The following is a 21,954-nucleotide window of genomic DNA, read 5'->3' as shown; positions in this document are numbered from 1 at the left end:
GGTAATAAAGTAATACTGCAAAAAATGTGGCAAAGCAATTCACTTTTTGTCCTAAATACAAAGTGTTATGTTTGGGGCAAATCCAAAACAACACTTCACTGAGTATTACTCCCCATATTTTCAAGCATAGTCATGGCTGCATCATGTTATGGTTGTGCTTGTAAGGACTGGGGAGTTTTTCAGGATAAAAAAAAAAAACTAAAGAGAGCTATGCACAGGCAAAATCCTAGAAGAAAACCTGGTTCAGTCTGCTTTCCACCAGACACTGGGAGATTAATTCACCTTTCAGCAGGACAATAACCTAAAACACAAGGCCAAATCTACACTGGAGTTACTTACCAAGAAGACAGTGAATGTTCCTGGGTGGCCGAGTTACAGTTTTGACTTATCTGCTTGAAAATCTATGGCAAGACCTGAAAATGGTTGTCTAGCAATGATCAACAACCAATTTTACAGAGCTTGAAGAATTTGGGGCAAATGTTGCTCAATCCATGTGTGATAATCTCTTAGAGATTTACCCAGAAAGACTCACAGCTGTAATCACTGCTAAAGGTGATTCTAATATGTATTGATTAATTCAGGTGGTTGAATACTTATCTAATCAAGATATACTAGTGTTTTATTTTTCCAGAATTTTTTACAATTGTTAGATTTTTCCCCCACTGACATTAGAGTGTTTTGTGTAGATCGTCCTGGGAACTAACATTTGATAGCTGGGGAGGCTGCAATATCTTCAAATAAATATTCTGAAAGCCCCAAAATAAAACCAAACATGGGGAGTTTCATGATGCTAATTAACAATGACTTTTTTAATTAACTGGTCCAACCAAGAGTCTAATCACTTGGATTAAGACCGATAACTACCCTAATGATTTTTCTCCTGACCTTGTCCCTGTGCCAAGTCACTGCTCACACACACACACTGAACACACACACACAAACCGTATTGTGCCCCATCAGGACTGGTGTGTCACTCCTCTTTGTGGGGTGCCAGAGCAGTGACTTATTATCAGTGTTACATCACTTATCTCAGCAGGAAGTCTAACACACTAATTGGTGTCTTGAAATGGATGCCAAGTGCTTGTCTCTTCAGAAATATATATTTATGACCTCCCGAGTGGCACAGCGGTCTAATGTGTTTTGTGGTGTCACTACAGCCTTTGGTTCGAATCCCAGGCTGTGTCACAACCGGCTGTGACCGGGAGTCCCATAGGGACACAAGTGGCCCAGTATCGTCCAGGTTTGGGGAGGGTTTGGCCAGGGGGGCTTTACTTGGCTCATCGCACTCTAGTGACTTCTTGTGGCGGGCTGCAGGCTGACTTCGGTCGTCAGTTGAACGGTGTTTCCTCCGAAACATTGGTGCGGCACATTGGTTAAGCGAGCGGGTGTTAAGGAGCGCAGTTTGGCGGGTCATGTTTAGAAGGACGCGTGACTCTCCCGAGCCCGTTGGGGAGTTGCAGCGATGAGACAAGATCGTAATCACGAAATTGGGGAGAAAAAGGGTGCAAAAGTTTGGACACACCTACTCATTCCAGAATTTTTCTGAATTTCTACTATTTTCTACATTATAGAATAATAGCGAAGACATCAAAACTATGAAATAACGCATATGGAATCATGTAGTAACCCAAAAAGTGTTAAACAAATTGAAATATATTTTATTTGAGATTCTTCAAAGTAGCCACCCTTTGCCTTGATGACAGCTTTTCACACTCTTGGCATTCTCTCAACCAGCTTCATGAAGTAGTCACCTGGAATGCATTTCAATTAACAGGTGTGCCTTGATAAAAGTTAATTTGTGGACTTTCTTTCTTTCTTAATGCATTTGAGCCAATCCGTTGTGTTGTGACAAGGTAGGGATGGTACACAGAAGATAGCCCTATTTGGTAAAAGACCAAGTCCATATTATGGCAAGAACAGCTCAAATAACCAAAGAGAAACATGAAGGTCAGTCAATCCGGGAAATGTAAAGAATTTTGAAAGTTTCGTCAAGTGAGTGCAGTCGAAAAAAACCATCAAGCGCTATGATGAAACTAATGAGGACCGCCACAGGAAAGGAGTTACCTCTGTTGCAGAGGATACGTTCGTTAGATTTAACTGCACCTCAGATTGCAGCCCAAATAAATGCTTCACAGAGTTCAAGTAACAGACACATCTCAACATCCATGTTCAGAGGAGACTGAGTGAATCAGGTCTTCATTGTCGAATTGCTGCAAAGAAACCACTACTAATGGACACCAATAAGAAGAAGAGACTTGCTTGGGCCAAAAAACACGAGCAATGGACATTAGACCGGTGGAAATCTGTCCTTTGGTCTGATGAGTCCACATTTGAGATTTTTGGTTCCAATCGCTGTGTCTTTGTGTGGCTCCCACCATGAAGCATGGAGGAGGTTAGATGGTGTGGGGGTGCTTTGCTGGTGATACTGTCAGTGATTTATTTAGAATTCAAGGTACACTTAAGCAGTATGTCTACCACAGCATTCTGCAGCGATACGCCATCCCATCTGGTTTGCACTTAGTGGGACTATTATTTGTTTTTCAACAGGACAATGACCCAACACACCTCCAGGATGTGTAAGGGATATTTGATCAAGAAGAAGAGTGATGGAGTGCTGCATCAGAAGACCTGGCCTCCACAATCACCCGACCTCAACCCAATTGAGATGGTTTGGGATGAGTTGGACCGCAGAGTTAAGGAAAAGCAGCCAACATACAGAATGTGTGAACTCCTTCAAGACTGTTGGAAAAGCATTCCAGGTGAAGCTGGTTGAGAGAATGCAAAATTGTGCAAAGCTGTCATCAAGGCAAAGGGTGGCAACTTCGAAGAATCTAAAATCTTTGTCACGGATCCCCCCTGGTACTGCTGCTCATTCCGTGCACCAGTTCCGGAGGTCTACGTCACCGTCCTCTAGGCGTTACTGAACTGTCTCATTATGCACACCTGTTCCCCCTGATTAGTAATTGTATATATGTGCCCTCTGTTCACCATTGTCTTGGTCGGTTACTGTTCCCATGTCTGTTGGTCTTGTGAGTACCTGTGCTTTGTTGTTTCGACTTTCGTGCTGCGTGTATTGTGCACTTGTTATTACGGGTCTCGTCCTGTGTATTGTTATTACAGGTCTCGTCCCGTGTATTTATTAGAGGTTTAACCTCGCTCTTTTGTTTGGGTTACATCCCTGTGTTTTTTTGGGGGCTTCTTCCCCGTGCCTTTTCATGGCATGTTGTATTTTTTGTGGAGTATTAAAACCCCCTATTATGTATTCCTGCGCCTGTCTCCAATCATTTATACAACGTGGCAATCTTAAATATATTTTGATTTCATTAACACTTTTTTGGTTACTACAAGATTCCATGTTTTATTTCACAGATTTGATGTCTTCACTATTATTCTACAATGTAGAAAATAGTAAAAATAAAGAAAAACCCTTGAACGAGTAGGTGTCCAAACTTTTGACTGGTACTGTATATATTTATTTATTTTTACTTGTTTTTTTTATATAATGATACTTGTTGCTTTTTTCGACACAGAGTAGGATGCCTGGGGAACATGTCTGCAGCCTCTCTCCTATAGCTCCTGGTATGTGATGGGGTGGCCCTTCTATTGCTGCTGATAGGGAGAGAACACGGATACTCTACCATGTAGGAGAGAGGAGAGCAGAAGTTATTTCACGGCAGACCACCGCATGTCCACTGGTTTAGTGTTAGCCTGAGTGATTAAGTTACAGTATATCGAATTAGCTTTTAAAGTCATCTTTTAAAGTAATTCAACTCTATATTTATACTACCTTTTGAGTATGTTTTATAGAGTATGTGTAAATCCTTGGCTCTGCCGTTTCAGATTAGTAACACTGCTTCAGATGGACAGATTCACTCAAAGCCCACAGAATCTATGTTGTGCGTACATGTGTGGGTGTTCAGTTGGTGTTTGTGTCTCTTGATCAGGTCCTGAGTCCCTCTACCTGCTGCCCTGACTGTCTGAAGAGAGAGAGATGCTCCCTGGTCTCGGCTCCCTCTAGCTGAGTGGATTATAAAATTGCCTCAGTTTGTTACAACGCCAACTCACTTTTCTCTCTCTCGCTCTCCTACTCTCTCTCTCACACACACACAGTCTTGTGTAACTAACCTTGTGGGGACACACAATTCAGTCCCATTCAAAGTCCTATTTTCCCTAACAGTAATTCTAACCTTAACCCTAAACCCCCTAGAAATTAGCATTTTACCTTATGGGGACTGTCTGCAGATGTTCAATTTTTCTTGGGATTATTATTCTTGTGGGGACTTCTGGTCCCCAGTAGTATAGTTAAACACGTCCACACACACACACACACACACACTTTCTCTCTCTCCTCTCTCCATTCCTCCCTCTCCATCCATTCCTCCATCTCTCTCTCTCCCTCTGATCATTGATCTGCTTGGAAGCCCACTGAAAGGCCCCATTATCCTATGCCGAAGAGCGTCCGTCTGCCTGTTGTTTTTGGAGCTCTTCTAAAAGCCTGCATGGTCTGGTTGGTGTGTTCGTGACCTTGGTACATTCACGCTGGTGAGACTGGAGTGTGTCTCCTTCACAGCTAAGGTCTATTTATGTAAAAGGGTTGAGGCGTGATGGTGTCTGGGGCCTTGGACGAGTGTTTTGGTTCTGTAGTGTGTGTGACGTTGTGCGGTAGTATGTAGGCCTACTGAGGACGAGTGATGATTCAGTCATTAAATTCATCAATTAATTAGTCAGTCAGTCACTCAATCAATTAACAAATCAAGTCAATCTTTATTATCCCAAAGGGAGATTTGGTTGACAAGCATCCAATCCATCCCAGGTTTCATCCTAATTGAAAACAGAGCTGTCTCCAGTGTAGCAAACACCACAGGAAATAGTAAACAATTCCAACATGTCTAACATTATCTCTCTCCCCCTCAGTGATCCTGTTCTGTATGGCGGCGCTCATCTTCCCCATCGGTTTCTACATCAACGAGGTGGGTGGCCAGCCATACAAGCTGCCCAACAACACGGTGGTGGGCTCCTCCTACGTCCTCTTTGTCCTCTCCATCTTCTTCACCATAGTGGGACTGCTGTTCGCAGGCAAGGTGTGCCTGCCCGGCTGACTGCGGCTACCGCTCTGCCACCTGGACTTTCAGCTGGGGCCGAGGAAAAACATACACAGGAGATAAATCAAATGGAGGAAAAGAAAAATGGACGACTAAAAAGAAAAACACTGGCCAGAAAGCAGGGATGGGATGTCTCTGGCGGACGGTGTGACGATATGCAGCTGGGACGGTTAACGCGGAATAACAAACTAACTGAGATGAATAGACATGGACGAATATGGACGCTGTCGAACTGACTCAGGCTTTTCCCCTCTCTGCCTTTGCTTATTTAAAACATGTTATTTTTACATTGTTGTTGTTGCACTTTGGAGAGCGATGTGGGAGACACACGTCCGCTCCATGGGGGGGGTGAAGAGGGGTGGGGGGGTTGGAACGACCGCCGTCCTTTCCCCAAACCCCCTGCTGTTGCCACGGCGACAGTAACTATGACGTCACACCTTTCAGAGGATCTCCACTTCACCCTTCCTGCCCAGCGAGAAAACAAACCGTTGTCATCTCAACTGTTCCTGTTGCTATTTTTGGCTTCTTACACTATTTCAGTTGTTTTGGTTTCTTCCATTTAGGGTTTTTTGGGGTTGTTGCTTTCTCCTTTCCCCCTTTTTCACTGAGGTGGTTTGAGGTGGTTTGGGTCAACGAACCTCTGGAGGAGCTGTAAGGGTATATTAAGAGGCTGCTGAGGGGGTCATTGTCTCTCTGCCTCCCCATGTGTGGCCTGGGACAAGAGTCACTTCAGCCATGGTTAGGCAGTAACTAGGGAGGGAGCTATTTGGGGTAGAGGGGGAAGGTTGGTTGAGATGACATCCTAGGTGGCATCCTAGCTTGCTGGGCATGAGCAAGTCCCCTTTGGAAGAAGGAGGGTGGACTGCTACATTGGCCTTTCCATCTTCACCCTAACCTTAACCCCCGCACCATGACCCATATAATCCATGGGATTTAGACAGGTGCGCTGTTCCAGAGAGGGGAGGATAGGACCCCAGGCCCTGAGGACCAAGGTTCCTTAATTAGCCAGGCACCACACAGTAAGTCAAGCACCTACCAGCTGCTCTACAGGAAAGGAAAAAGGGAATGAAGACTGAGAGCACCTAGATTATTATGAAACATGGATGGGATCAGGCAGGAGTGATGTTTTGTTTTTGCTTTGTAAAATAGTAATAAAAGGCATCAGGGACTGCAGGTCAGGTCGTTGTGTGGGGCTGTGCCTCACTACTGTGCTCTGCCCGATGCCTGTGAAACACACACGCACACACACACTAACAGATGCACAAAAGACTCGCACACAAACACACACGTGTTTCGGGCTCAATCTCTAAGTCATGGTGAAGAATTTGTTGTCCATTTCCATTCCTGCTCAGCTTTTCTTTGTGTTGGTCTGTATAATATGGATTGTGAAGAAGCCCTTTCTGGTTCCTAGTTTGATTTGTTGTTGTGCCATGATCAGAATTTCTGTTTTAGGAAGCACTGTGCATTCAACGGTATAGCTAATAGCAGAAGAGGCACCACAAATGTATAAAAAAATAACTTCTTACCTCATATTTTTTTCTTATTCAAACTACTACTTTTATGTTTTCCAAACCATGGCGATGAGTTCCCTAGAAATTGTATTGTCTTGATCAGGCATAAAGCTTGTGATCAACGCAAATTATTTATCTTTCACTGAATAAAAAGAGAAAAAAGACAGATGTGTTTGAGTCTGACACAATCACTCTACATACTGTATAATGTTTATTCTGTTTCAACATGTTCGTGTTCAGCTCCAGGCCTCGAGGGCCACCATGTCAGCTGGTTTATGTGTTGCCTGGTTTGTCATTTATCAACTAGTGTCTTTGACTGGTTAGGGAGTAGCCAATCACACCGGTCTCTGATAAAAGGCAATGACAAAAACCAGGGCGATGTTCAGTAGGAGAAAACCTCCCTGTTTCAAAAGTTATGTAAAACTTATAAAATAATCCAGTGGACCACTTATTTATTTATTTATTTTACCTCAAAAATCGTTTAATTTGTGGGGGGGGTTCAGTTATATATTTTTCAGTTTCTTATGGAATAATCTGTAGAAGAATGTGCCATCTCCAAATGGCCTTCCCATCTGAATGTTTTCAGACATTGCACTTTTTTCAACACAAACCTATGTAGAAGACAGAGGCAACCAAGGTGCATCTCAGTTGAAGGGCTATATGTTTTCAGTCAGCCTGCAAAGTGATTATTGTTCATCTGGAAATGAGCACCAGTGAAGTTAGTGAAGAACAAAACGTACAGTACCCTCCCAACCCCGCGACTATTGATTCAAGTTGTTTCTTTTTTGAAGACTTTAACAGTGTTTGCCATATTCACCTTTGAATTGACTTAATCTCCAGTTAAGTTTTACAGTCAAACCTATGAGTGACCTTTCATTCGTGTTCATACTGCATTCATGTTTCTGTTAAATGTGGGTTTTGTTCAGAAGTCTGTGTGTGTCCAGCCAAGAATGGACAAAGATTTACATAATGCAACTGATTACATTTTTCCTTCCATCATTTACAAACACTAATTATTTACAGTTTAAAAAGGAATAATGTATCCACAGCAAAATGATAATCTGATTATATGGAAGTGCACATTCACTGTTTGGGTAAATTATTAGCAAGACACTAGTCACTAACATCATCTGACTGTATAGAATAAAAGGCACCAACTATGCAAATAAAGACATGAGATCTACAGGTGTAATAGTCAAGGCTCCTCTTCCATCTAATTACAGCATCTTCTCTGTCAACCATCTTGAAACTAATCAATGCCTGTGATGTGATCCATACTCTCAATTAAATCCAAAAGAAAGGAAATAAAGGGACACATTTACCAATCACTTCCACCAGTCCAAAGTTTGCACCTGTTATTTTCTGAGAGAAAGAAATTAGTATTTTAAAATGAAGTTAAACCATGAAAGTGTCTTTAGTAACACCTGCTTCACTCCTCTTGGATAACAACAGATGGAGCAATCCTCACACCAGAGCGAAAAATTTAGGGTGCATCCCAAATGGCACCCTATTCCCCATCAAATGGCACCCTATTCCCTGATATGTTGGTATAGTGTGCCATTTGGCCCATTTTGTAATGAGGAATGTCCCAAATCTGGTTGTTTGGATAAAGAGAGCTGGTTCTTTTTTGGGTATTAGGTGAAGTCTGCCATTTTGCCATTCAAATGAATTTACCAGCTAGATTGACCCCCTAGAGTCTATGTCCGTGCCCCTGTGGAAATGTAATTAGCATAATAAACAAATCCCCATCAAAATCTGTCTGTTTAAGATGGAGCATTTGCAGTGGAAGTTGTCCGAGCTACAGCGGTGTTTGTCAGACAATGACACGGTCTTCTCACGAAAATGTTTGTAGTGTCCAAACGGTTTGGCCTCCAAACTAATAGAGCCCCACAGTGGAGGTGTCATAATTCCCATAAAACCTAGTGGTCAAACAAGGAAATGGTTCCAATCATTTTCCTAAGATGTATTTTTCCTATAGGGAATGTTAGAAACTCTTCAAATAAGGGCTGTGTTTCATGTAGGCTTACCCTGGCATGAAGTTTTGATAACCGTGTACATCTCTCTCGGACACGGTGACTTTTATCAATATATTTACTCTCAGATGCGAAAATGCTAATTAGCATCAAAGTAGACACCATACAAGACTACAAAACCCTGCAAGCTCCTGCACGTCATCTTCAGCTGACACCTTTGCTAACAGGTATACTGTCAAAGAAATGTAACCAATTTATTAATTATAAAATGTATCTAACATTAGATAGTTAATCTAGAGATTCTTACCTTTGACTTGATTTGGCAGTTGTCCAGATCATCATGGCATTTGTAGTTATTTGACAGCCATATTAGCAGCTAATTAGCATTTCATTTTTGTGGGGGTGAGGGGGGAGTAATTACAGGCGAATATATTGATAAAGGTCACCTTGTCCTAGAGAGATTTACACGGTTATCAAAATGTCACGCCAGGGTAAGCCTATACGAAGCAGGCCTTATTTTAAGTGTTTCTAAAATCTCCTATGGTGAAAAATGTATGAAAATGCAACCATTTCCTTGTTTGACTGCTAGGTTTTATGGGTATTATGACTCATACTGTGGTACTCTATATGACCACTCTATGGAAAGGTGAGACTCTCACGATGGTGTTCTACATTTTGTGTTCTCTACGACCCCCACAATCGTCACGGGACTCGCCAGAAGTCGGTACCACCGATCTGCCAACTTCTGTCTGTAGCGTCCAAACAGTTTTGGCTACACACTAACATGACCCCTCTATGGAAAGGTGAGACTCTCACGAACACGGAAAGGTGAGAATCTCCTACACATGTCGGTTGTTTTACTCTATGACCCTCACAAGACGCATCTGAGGGTAGCCCGGTACCAGTTAAAAGTTTAGTGCCCCAAAAAAAGGTTAAATATGTGCTTAGACTCTTAAGGATTAAGTTCAGTCAACCAGAGACAGGAAGCTTTTCCTGACCATGTGACCTGACCAGTAACAACTCTGGGCCTAGTCTACACTTAGCAAAAAGGGTTCTTTGTCTTTCAACATAAGATAACCCTTTTTTGGTTCCAGGTAGAACCTTTTTGGGTTCCATGTAGAACCCTCTGTGGAAAGGGTTCTACATGAAACCCAAAAGGGTTCTACCTGTAACATAATGGGTTCTACCTGGAACCAAAAATGGTTATTCAAAGGGTCTCTCCTATGGGAACAGCCAAAGAACCCTTTTAGGTTCTAGAAAGAACTTTTTTTTCTAAGAGTGTATAGCCTAGTATATAACTTAGGTTCAGAGGTTTTCCAGGTGACATCACATGATCCCCCCCAAAATTCCAGACCCTGATTCTGTTATGGAGTGATCTGATATGGTTGCCTTCAGACTAGACCATGACTTTGTTGCAGAACAGCTTTACATGCATAGAGAACAGCAGCCACATCTCTTCCTCCTCAATGGTGACTCATCTACATACACTACGTGTCTAATCTGTTTATCTGCTCTGTCTGAGCACACACTCTTTCCACCCTTTCCCTCACCATCTGAGGTTCTTCCCCTCTCTTTGTGTTCTGCGCTGCTCTGTTGGTACAATGTTGTTGTTTTTCTCAGTAACTTGAGCTAAATGACAGCTGAAAGCCTTCACAGAGCCATAGTGTATGTGTGTGCACATGCATGCATCTGCGCATGTGCGGGTACCTTATGTATGTCTATGTATGGGTGTGTGTGTGTATGTTTGAGTGACAGGTTATGAGGTTTGAGGATGAATCTCCCAGCCTAGAATTACATGGGCTTCCCTCTGGGCCCTGGCTGATGAGCCCTGGCTGATGAGCCCTGACAGATCTGAGAGCAGTGTGGGTGTGCTGGCTGGATTCAAACGGTCAGAGGCTATCTCTGGTCCCTCAGCTCGTCTGTGACTAACCAATCCATCCATTTGCCACCATAAAAATAGAATGCCATTTTCTCTTCTAGGAATTATATTTCTATGTTTGCCACATTCTCGTGCTTGGAATGAGTCATTGGTAAAACAGTTTGCAGAGGAGATCTATATTCACGCTGAAACCATTTTAACACAGTTTTATATGATTAAAACCGACGGGAGAAATGTATAGAGTGTTTGAGACCATTCTTGAATGCAAATTAGTTATCAATTAAGAATATTTGTTTTTAGTTACGTTAATTAAGATGAATCAGTTGCGAACTTGACTAAAAGCATCACGGTCGTGTGGTGATGAATTGAACAAAGAGCTAATCTTAAATTGACCTCTCAATCGCAATTAAGAGCTCAATTAATTAAGCTTGATTAATTGAGAGCTCAGAACGTAATCAAATTGAAACCCTGCAATCAGATTGGCCTGAAGCAACACCATGCAGACATAATAATGATGGGTCCTTTTTCATATTGATGAATATAGAACCTATTTTTCTCCACATAATGTTACATTTTAAGTAGGAGCACAACCTGTGATCATATTAGGATACCCAGTCACCAAGGACATGTTATGGATCTATTTTCAAAATCTGGCCGTGACCCCACTCTCTGAGTGTCTCAGGGAGAGTCTCAGGGAGAGCAAATTCACACATGCTGATTAATACACGCTTGTATTGGTGGGAAATAGGACAAATATAAGCACCCATCAAATTATTACTATAAATCTGTATAATTTATAGAGAGCTAAGAGAACTGTGAAAGAATAGCTGACTTCTATGATGAATGATGATTCATTCTACTGATGAAATGTTCATAGGGCCATATCAAGTACACAGTCCCTATATATTTTCTGTTGTCTTTACTTATACCAACACAAATTCACACACACACACACACACACACTGATATATCAATCAAAATGGTACATTGCTTTGATGATGGTAACAACCTGCATCTTGTCTGTATAGATGTATTAGCAGACCACATTGAGGTTATCAAGGAGAGAGATGTTCACTGTACAAACAACTGACTCCTCAATGGGACTAAAATGAAGAGTCTTTAGCGATGAAGCACACTCAAGTCGATGTCGATTTTGAACATTATTTGGTGTTTCTCTGCCGGAAATGCTGGGGATTTGTTGTAATAATCACTAATGTATGTTTTTTTGTGGTGTATGTCTGGGAAATATCACAGGTTATAATTGTTCATATATTTTGGGATTTTAACTTTTCAGAATGTTTTTATTTGTATTCTTCTGTTGATTTGTGGTTTATGAACAAGAAACCCCTTTTTATCACCTGTACTTATGTTATTGAGCAAATGTACCAAAATAAAATCCACTGCTTAAGGATTTCATGAACTGACTGTTTTAATTCCTGCATACTCTACATTTGTCTTCATAAAGGTAACATTTGTACATTATTTTTAACTCTATAATATAAACCCTTCATTACACATTTATAGCCTAAGCACATCATTAATATGACATTATATATCTAGATAGAGGTTAATGAATGTAGGTACATTGATACATGCATAGACTGGCGGGTAGGAGCGTTGGGCCAGTAACCGGAAAGGTTGCTGGATCAAATCCCCGAGCTGACAAGGTAAAAATCTGTCATTCTGCCCCTGAGCAAGGCAGTTAACCCACTGTTCCCCGGGTGCCGAAGATGTGGATGTCGATTAAGGCAGCCCTCCACACCTCTCTGATTCAGAGGGGTTGGGTTCAAATGCGGAAGAAACATTTCAGTTGAACGCATTCAGTTGTACAACTGCCTAGGTATCCCCCCCTTTCTTTTACCAATATCCTGTGGTCCTGTGTGGCTCAGTTGGTAGAGCATGGTGCTTGCAACACCAAGGGCTGTGGGTTTGATTCCTGCTGTGGCCTGCCATATGTGAAATATATGTACGCATGACTAACTTGCTTTGGATAAAAGAGTCTGCTAAATGGCATATATTAGTGACCTACACACTGACAGGTGGTGATATCATCTCTGTAGGTGTTGTAGTCTACACCCTGACAGGTGGTGATATCATCTCTGTAGGTGTTGTAGCCTACACCCTGACAGGTGGTGATATCATCTCTGTAGGTGTTGTAGCCTACACACTGACAGGTGGTGATATCATCTCTGTGGGTGTTGTAGCCTACACACTGACAGGTGGTGATATCATCTCTGTGGGTGTTGTAGCCTAGACACTGACAGGTGGTGATATCATCTCTGTGGGTGTTGTAGCCTACACACTGACAGGTGGTGATATCATCTCTGTGGGTGTTGTAGCCTACACACTGACAGGTGCTGATATCATCTCTGTGGGTGTTGTAGCCTACACACTGACAGGTGCTGATATCATCTCTGTAGGTGTTATAGCCTAGACACTGACAGGTGCTGATGTATAGGGGCATACGTTACGTGGATGGGAAGTGTAGGAACATAATCTCACAGAAAATATTATACATATGGAAACATTTCCTTTTCAAAGGTTGTAATTGAATGCAACAATGTTTTTTCTTGCTAAATGCATGCTTTTTATGCGTTATGGCTTTCACGTTTGTTGACTGTGATAGATTACTGTGTCAGTGCTGCCAAGGGCACTTAGACGGAAACGTGGTGCCCATCTGCTCATTTGATGGCCTTCCAACTCGATTTAGTTCACCTGAGCAGATAATACCAGCCAGGCTGCAGCAGTCTCTCCTTCTCCAAGCAGCAGTGAGGAGAGAGGTCACTGTAGTGAATTTGGCAGGAAGCTGTAGCATACATTCTAAAAATTAGGGGTTCAACAAGGGTTCTTCTAAGATTCTCAAAGTTCTTTGAAGAACCTTAGCATTCTCGGCACTGAAAATTGCCCCAAAAAGGGTTCATTGAGGAACCTCCTTAGTTGGTGGGGGTTCTTGCAGGAACCTAACTGCCCAACTGAAACATGATTTGAAAGGACAGCAGGTGCAGGCACTTAACTGAGAAATGTAAAGATCTCCTCAATTTAAGGTTTGTCCCTTATATGATCTAAATGGATATTGTTTTGTAACGATACCATCTCTCTTTTCATATTTGTGCAAATCTTTCTAAAACAGAAAATGGACACAATTCAATGGATATCAATCAACAAAGAGGTAAGAATTTGTAGGCTGTAAGAATATGTTGAAGGCTAGCTGTATTGGGTGCAGATGACTGAACTGCTCACTTTTGTGTCTGTCTGCAAGTATACAGACGAGGCATACAAAGGTATGGTATGTTATGCAGATCACATGTACCATCCTCTTCACTTACCTCTTCAATGAAAATCCAATAGGCCTCTACAATACAGACAAGGTATGTGTATGAAAACCATTATCAAAACAGTGTAAGGGTGTTTAACTGGCGGCAGAGAAGTCAGACGCAGGAGAGAAATAACTGTTTCCAACTGCTCAGTTTGTTTACAAAAAAAACACCAGAAAACATAATTATCAATGGGCACACCAGTACAGATGTACACATCCACTTACAAAAAACAATCACCGACAAGGACAGGTGGGGAAACAGAGGGTTAAATACACAACATGTAATTGATGGGATTGGAACCAGGTGTGATGGAAGACAAGACAAAACCAATGGAAAATGAAAATGGATCAGCGATGGCTAGAAGGTCGGTGATGTCGACTGCCGAACACCGCCCGAACAAGGAGAGGGACCAACTTCGGCGGAAGTCGTGACAGTTTTTTTCATTCACATTTACCACAAAAACCAAGGTATGAATACTGTTGTGTGCATGTTTTGTTAAACATCTGTATAAATACTATTTTTGGGATTCACAGACTTCCCCCTCCCTACACATGAATATAACAGGAAACCTGTTCGATCACCACTCGCTGCAAAATCATTCTGGCTGTGGATACAGGGAACATCAACACATTAACATCAACACACCAGAGGAAAGACCCATTGGACTTGGGGCTCTGCTGGGACTTTACCTCATATTTAGATTTCTTTATGCTGCTTTGCCACTAAAATCATAATAAACACTGACAACTAAAATATTGTGTTATTGTTATGCGTATTGTTAATAATAAGAACCCTTTTAAAGGGTTCTTCAAATAATTTATAGGGGTTCCCCCATTGTTTGATTTGAAGAAGCCCTAAAGGATACCCCAGGAACCTTTTCGTTTTAGAGTGCATTGATACAATGCATAGCAAGCACCTTGTGGAAATAAGACTATATTATATTTAATGTAATAATTGTTCACAATGGCAGGGTTAAGATTCGGCTTGTCACCAAAAACACTCACAAACTTTTACAGATGCACAATCGAGAGCATCCTGTCGGGCTGTATCACCGCCTGGTACGGCAACTGCTCTGCCCATTACCATAAGTGTCACGCCCTGACCTTAGAGATCCTTTTTATGTCTCTATTTTAGTTTGGTCAGGGCGTGAGTTGGGGTGGGTGTTTTCTATTTCTTTGTGTTTGGCCGGGTGTGGTTCTCAATCAGAGGCAGCTGTCTATCGTTGTCTCTGATTGAGAACCATACTTAGGTAGCCCTTTTTCCCACCTTTCTTTGTGGGAAGTTGACTTTCTTTAGGGCACATAGCCTTTAGCTTCACGGTTTGTTTTTGTAGTGGTTATTGTTTTGCTCGGCATCATTTTTATTAATAAAAGAAAATGTACGCTCACCACGCTGCACCTTGGTCCTCTTCTTTTAACGGCCGTGACAGTAAGGTTCTCCAGAGGGTAATGAGGTCTGCACAACGCATCACCGGGGGCAAACTACCTTCCCTCCAGGACACCTACACCACCCGATGTCACAGGAAGGCCAAAAAGATCATCAAGGACAACAACCACCCGAGCCACTGCCTGTTCACCCCGCTATCATCCAGAAGGCGAGGTCAGTACAGGTGCATCAAAGCAGGGACCGAGAGACTGAAAAACAGCTTCTATCTCAAGGCCATCAGACTGTTAAACAGCCATCACTAACATTGAGTGGCTGCTGCCAACATACTGTCTCAACTCCAGCCACTTTAATAATGGAAAAAATTTATGTAATAAATGTATCACTAGCCACTTTAAACAATGCCACTTCATATAATGTTTACATACCCTACATTACTCATCTCACATGTGTATACTGTACTCTATACCATCTACTGCATCTTACTATCTTGATGTAATGTATCACTAGCCACTTTAAACAATACCACTTCATATAATGTTTACATACTCTACATTACTCATCTCATATGTATATACTGTACTCTATACCATCTACTGCATCTTGCCATCTTGATCTAATGTATCACTAGCCACTTTAAACAATGCCACTTCATATAATGTTTACATACCCTACATTACTCATCTCATATGTGTATACTGTACTCTATACCATCTACTGCATCTTGCCATCTTGATGTAATGTATCACTAGCCACTTTAAACAATGCCACTTTTATATGTTTACATACCCTACATTACTCATCTCATATGTATATACTGTACTCTATACCATCCATTGCATCTTGCCTATGCCGTTCTATACCATCACTCATTCATATATTTTTTTATGTACATATTCTTATTCATTCCTTTACACTTGTGTGTATAAGGTAGTTATTGTGAAATTGTTAGGTTAGATTACTCGTTGGATATTACTGCATTGTCAGAACTAGAAGCACAAGCATTTCGCTACACTCGCATTAACATCTGCATGTGACAAATAAAATTTGATTTGATTTATAAAAATACCAATAAGCCTACCAGAGGGGATGGGGAAAACGTAGGCTATATGAACCCTCTTTGGGCCTACAAGTTTTAGTGGAAGCCCAACAGAATAGATCATGCCTGCCAAGAACAGCAACCTGGTCTCAGTCTTTCGTATTATTCTGTACGTGGAGACACTCCATTCGTATGATATGTTACGTTTCATATGATATGTATTAATTTGTGGATGTCCATCACCCATTTCGTATGATATGTTATGAATTACAATTCGTATTAAATGTTACGAATTTTCCAAAACGTAGAATATGTTACACATTTTCAAAATGTAAATATGTTACAAATTAGCTAGCTGGCTAATGTTAGCTAGGGCTGGGGGTTAGGTTAAAGTTTAGGAGTTAGGTTAAAGGGTTAAGGTTAGGTTTAGCTAAAAAGGTTAAGTTTAGCTAAAACGGTTAAGGTTAGAGGAAGGGTTAGCTAACATGCTAAGTAGTTGCAAAGAAGTAAAAAGTAGTAAGTAGTTAAAGTTGCTAAATACCTAAAATGCTAAAGTTCTCCTGATGAGATTCGAACTTCCAATCTTTGGGTTGCTACACGTTCATGTTATACACCCACCCTGACTAACCATCCTACTTTTGTTTTTGCCTTAAGTAACCATTTGTCTTATCAACACTACTATACGTAACATATCATACTAATGTTGGTGTCCCGGATTGACATTTACTATTTTACGTCTAGTCTATGAGACCAGGCTGAGAACAGTGTTATTAGGCCTGCCTAGGCCTACCCTACAGGTAAAATATTAACGTTTTTGATTCAGATGTTAAATCTATATAACATTTTCCTGTCAATACAGTTACAGGTATTTTATGTTCCATGTCTTTACCTGCCTGTGCGTCTTAATGTACTCTCTTTCAAAAATGCGCACTCCCTCGCACAGATCGGGAAATTGTCGGTCGCCTTGGAGATGAGAAACATTGAAGAGGGTAGGTTACGACTGTCCCAGCCTCTACTTTCCACACGAAAATTCTCAGCGAAGCACCCTCAATATATCTGTACAACTTTATATACGATTTAAGAAGCTTTGAGAAAAAAACGATGATTGCATAAACTGGCGCGAGGCACCTATCGGACACATCCATGTTTTGCGCCTTCAGAATGTCTTGAGAAAGAAGACGCTCTGATTGTCCACTGGTCGACCCCGCAAGCAAAGGTAGAACGCGCCGGTGAAATTGTATCAATTTACAAATGACAAGATTCTGAAACTACTGCATCCTATCTAATTCAGATATGATCTAATGTAGTCGCATGTTTTCAAAACCCTATAGCATTTTTCTCTAAATAAAGAGTAGTCTAAGAATATGATGCCTTAAACCAATGTGGTTGAAAAAAGGGCCATCCTGGCATTATGATAATGATTTGCCTGGAAACCTGACGTTGGGCATAAGTGAGAATTTAAACCAAAGTTTCTTCAAGCCAGAATGTTTAATAGCGTTACATTTTAACGTACAGTACTTTACCGGTTGTCTTTTGCAGTTGGTCGTTTTTGGCGGTAGGAATGTGAGACAATATACCCACAAAAATACAGTGCACTCTGGAAGTATTCAGACCCCCTTAACTTTTTCCACATTTTGTTACTTACAGCCTTATTCTAAAATGTATATTTTTTTCCTTCATCAATCTACACACAATACCCAATAATGACAAATCAAAAACAATTTATTTTTGGCAAACCTGTGTTAGAGCTCTACGACAATTCCTTCGACCTCACGGCTTGGTTTTTGCTCTGACATGCACTGTCAACTGTGGGACCTTATATAGACAGATGTGTGCCTTTCCAAATCATGTTCAATCAATTGATTTTACCACAGGTGGACTCCAAACAAGTTCTAGAAACATCTCAAGGATGATCAATGGAAACAGGATGCACCTGAGCTCAATTTGAAGTCTCATAGCAAAGTGTCTGAATACTTATTTTTATTTAACTAGGCAAGTCAGTTAAGATCAAATTCTTGTTTACAATGACGGCCTAGGAACAGTGGGTTAACTGCCTTGTTCAGGGGTAGAACAACAGATTTTAACCTTGTCGGCTCGGGGATTCGATCCAGGAACCTTTTGGTAACCACAAAGCTACCTGCCGCCCCATGTAAAGAAGGTATTTCTGTATTTTATTTTTAATACATTTGCAAACATTTCAAAAAAACTTTTTTCACTTTGTCATTCTTGGGTATTGTGTGTAGATTGATGAAGAAATATGTTTATTTAATCAATTTTAGAATAAGGCTGTAACGTAACAAAATGTGGAAAAAAGTCAAGGGGTCTGAATACTTTCCGAATGCACTGTATATGTAACAATTTCAGTGATTTTACTGAGTTATAGTTCATATAAGGAAATCAATCAATTGAAATAAAGTAATTAGGCCCTAATCCATGGATTTCACATGACTGAGCAGGGCGCAGCCATGGGTGGGGTTGTGAGGGCATATGCCCACCCACTGCGGAGCCAGGCACAGCCAATCATCATTTGTTTTCCCTTTTTCTTATCCTCTCCTGGGAAGTCTGAAGGCACTACCTTCCCTCCCTTCTTATCCTCTCCTGGGAAGTCTGAAGGCCCTACCTTCCCTCCCTTCTTATCCTCTCCTGGGAAGTCTGAAGGCCCTACATTCCCTCCCTTCTTATCCTCTCCTGGGAAGTCTGAAGGCACTACCTTCCCTCCCTTCTTATCCTCTCCTGGGAAGTCTGAAGGCACTACCTTCCCTCCCTTCTTATCCTCTCCTGGGAAGTCTGAAGGCACTACCTTCCCTCCCTTCTTATCCTCTCCTGGGAAGTCTGAAGGCACTACCTTCCCTCCCTTCTTATCCTCTCCTGGGAAGTCTGAAGGCCCTACCTTCCCTCCCTTCTTATCCTCTCCTGGGAAGTCTGAAGTCCCTACCTTCCCTCCCTTCTTATCCTCTCCTGGGAAGTCTGAAGGCACTACCTTCCCTCCCTTCTTATCCTCTCCTGGGAAGTCTGAAGGCCCTACCTTCCCTCCCTTCTTATCCTCTCCTGGGAAGTCTGAAGGCCCTACCTTCCCTCCCTTCTTATCCTCTCCTGGGAAGTCTGAAGGCCCTACCTTCCCTCCCTTCTTATCCTCTCCTGGGAAGTCTGAAGGCCCTACCTTCCCTCCCTTCTTATCCTCTCCTGGGAAGTCTGAAGGCACTACCTTCCCTCTCTTCTTATCCTCTCCTGGGAAGTCTGAAGGCACTACCTTCCCTCCCTTCTTATCCTCTCCTGGGAAGTCTGAAGGCCCTACATTCCCTCCCTTCTTATCCTCTCCTGGGAAGTCTGAAGGCCCTACCTTCCCTCCCTTCTTATCCTCTCCTGGGAAGTCTGAAGGCCCTACCTTCCCTCCCTTCTTATCCTCTCCTGGGAAGTCTGAAGGCCCTACCTTCCCTCCCTTCTTATCCTCTCCTGGGAAGTCTGAAAGCACTACCTTCCCTCCCTTCTTATCCTCCTCTGGGAAGTCTGTGCACAGCAGAGGAGGCTGGTTGGCTGAGCTATAGGAGGATGGCCTCATTATAATAGCAGGAATGGAATTAATGGAACAGTATCGAACACATGGAAACCGTATTTTTTTCTTCCGGTCCATTTGTTCCATTCCAGTCATTACAATGAGCCCATCCTTTTATAGCTCCTCCCACCTCCTCTGGTGGACAGGTGTCTGACAGATGGCTGCATGGATAAGATCCTTCATGAACAGAATCAATGGGTATTGATTACACTGAAGCCCCAGTCAGTCTGTGACAGTGCTGTGCTGCTGTTTCGTTATTCCCCAGTGGCCACAGAGCTCACAGGGTTACTGCCTCTGTCTGAACTGTGTCTCACTACAAACTCTTCTAACTACACTGGATGTCTCCAACTGTTCTGCTAGGGCTACACTACAGGGAGCTGCTGCCTTCTGTCCTTTCATAAGGGTGTTTTTTATTTTTACCTAAATTTAACTAGGCAAGTCAGTTAAGAACAAATTCTTATTTACAATGATGGCCTACACGGGCTAAAAACGGACAGCGTTGGGCAATTTGTGCGCTGCCCTATGGGACTTCCAATCACGGCCGGATGTGATGCAGCCTGGGTGTGCAAAGAGGATGCTAATTACTGTACTTTGGCAGGTCTTACAGATGCCTTTGAGGAACTCTTTTAGAAGAAGTCAAGAGTGTCATATTGTGTTGTCTGTCATTAGATCAGAGGTGATGCCCAATGTATCCATGTTAATAAGCCACCGGCCTATGAGGATGTTGCACACTCCAAAGGTGTTGCATGATGCACAGTATTGCCATTCTGAATGAAGGTTGGAGATACAGTGTGTTTGAAAGTGTGTTTTATTGGGTGTTATAGTGTGTTTTTATTGGGTGTTCATTGGTGAACAGGTGTGATGGAAGCGGCCAGTACTTCCCTCAGAGATGACTGCCCTCCCTGGGAAGATGTGTCTCTGTCTGCCCCTCACAGAGACGATGGTCTACTGGTCACCCATGTCAACCAAACACAGGACTTACTGGTGAGCTGGTCAAGTTCTCTCTTGAAAAATAAATTTTATCTCCATGAGACTAACCTGGATAAATAGTGTTTAGTCTTCCCTTGAAAGCATTTCATTGAACTGATTTGTAGTTTGTTTGTGTCTAATGTATAACCATTCAGATGCTGAATCCACAGTGTAATGGGCTAAATCTTGTTTGTGTCTTTATAGTTCTTTCTCCACGTTATTACTGCCTGTGTCGTTGCTGTCCGTGTTTTAGTCTGTATTGCCCCTGTCTGTCTGTAATGCTGTCTGTGTTTTAGTCCGTATTGCCTCTGTCTGTCTGTAATGCTGTCTGTGTTTTAGTCCGTATTGCCCCTGTCTGTCTGTAATGCTGTCTGTGTTTTAGTCCGTATTGCCCCTGTCTGTCTGTAATGCTGTCCGTGTTTTAGTCCGTATTGCCTCTGTCTGTCTGTAATGCTGTCTGTGTTTTAGTCCGTATTGCCCCTGTCTGTCTGTAATGCTGTCTGTGTTTTAGTCCGTATTGCCCCTGTCTGTCTGTAATGCTGTCTGTGTTTTAGTTCTTATTGCCCCTGACTGTCTGTAATGCTGTCTGTGTTTTAGTCCGTATTGCCTCTGTCTGTCTGTAATGCTGTCTGTGTTTTAGTACGTATTGCCCCTGACTGTCTGTAATGCTGTCTGTGTTTTAGTCCGTATTGCCCCTGTCTGTCTGTAATGCTGTCTGTGTTTTAGTCCGTATTGCCCCTGTCTGTCTGTAATGCTGTCTGTGTTTTAGTTCTTATTGCCCCTGACTGTCTGTAATGCTGTCTGTGTTTTAGTCCGTATTGCCTCTGTCTGTCTGTAATGCTGTCTGTGTTTTAGTACGTATTGCCCCTGACTGTCTGTAATGCTGTCCGTGTTTTAGTCCGTATTGCCCCTGTCTGTCTGTAATGCTGTCTGTGTTTTAGTCCGTATTGCCCCTGTCTGTCTGTAATGCTGTCTGTGTTTTAGTCCGTATTGTCCCTGTCTGTCTGTAATGCTGTCCGTGTTTTAGTCCGTATTGCCCCTGTCTGTCTGTAATGCTGTCTGTGTTTTAGTCCGTATTGCCCCTGTCTGTCTGTAATGCTGTCTGTGTTTTAGTCCGTATTGCCCCTGTCTGTCTGTAATGCTGTCTGTGTTTTAGTTCTTATTGCACCTGTCTGTCTGTAATGCTGTCTGTGTTTTAGTCCGTATTGCACCTGTCTGTCTGTAATGT

At 42.1% G+C, this 21,954-nt stretch overlaps 2 protein-coding genes across 7 annotated transcripts in view; both read left to right on the top strand.

Moving 5' to 3' along the window:
• Positions 1–11,876, top strand: part of mosmoa (modulator of smoothened a) — a 41,383-nt gene extending 29,507 nt beyond the window's left edge. Inside the window, exon 3 of the mRNA XM_055884292.1 lies at positions 4,915–11,876. Within this exon, the coding sequence (XP_055740267.1) occupies positions 4,915–5,099 (185 nt within the window). The 3' untranslated portion in view covers positions 5,100–11,876. The remainder of the gene's footprint in view (positions 1–4,914) is intronic.
• A 5,455-nt stretch (positions 11,877–17,331) lies between these two features.
• vwa3a (von Willebrand factor A domain containing 3A) overlaps positions 17,332–21,954 on the top strand; it is a gene marked incomplete at its 3' end in the record, with an annotated part of 35,287 nt that continues 30,664 nt past the window's right edge. For all 6 annotated transcript variants that reach the window (XM_055884257.1, XM_055884281.1, XM_055884276.1 and 3 more), the window contains 2 exon segments: positions 17,332–17,420; positions 20,614–20,741. In XM_055884257.1, the coding sequence (XP_055740232.1) occupies positions 20,619–20,741 (123 nt within the window).

Source organism: Salvelinus fontinalis, chromosome 2 (assembly GCF_029448725.1).
Source record: "Salvelinus fontinalis isolate EN_2023a chromosome 2, ASM2944872v1, whole genome shotgun sequence".
NCBI lineage: Eukaryota > Metazoa > Chordata > Actinopteri > Salmoniformes > Salmonidae > Salvelinus > Salvelinus fontinalis.
Note: the sequence above shows the minus strand (reverse complement) of the source record. Positions and strands in the feature narration are given on the sequence as shown.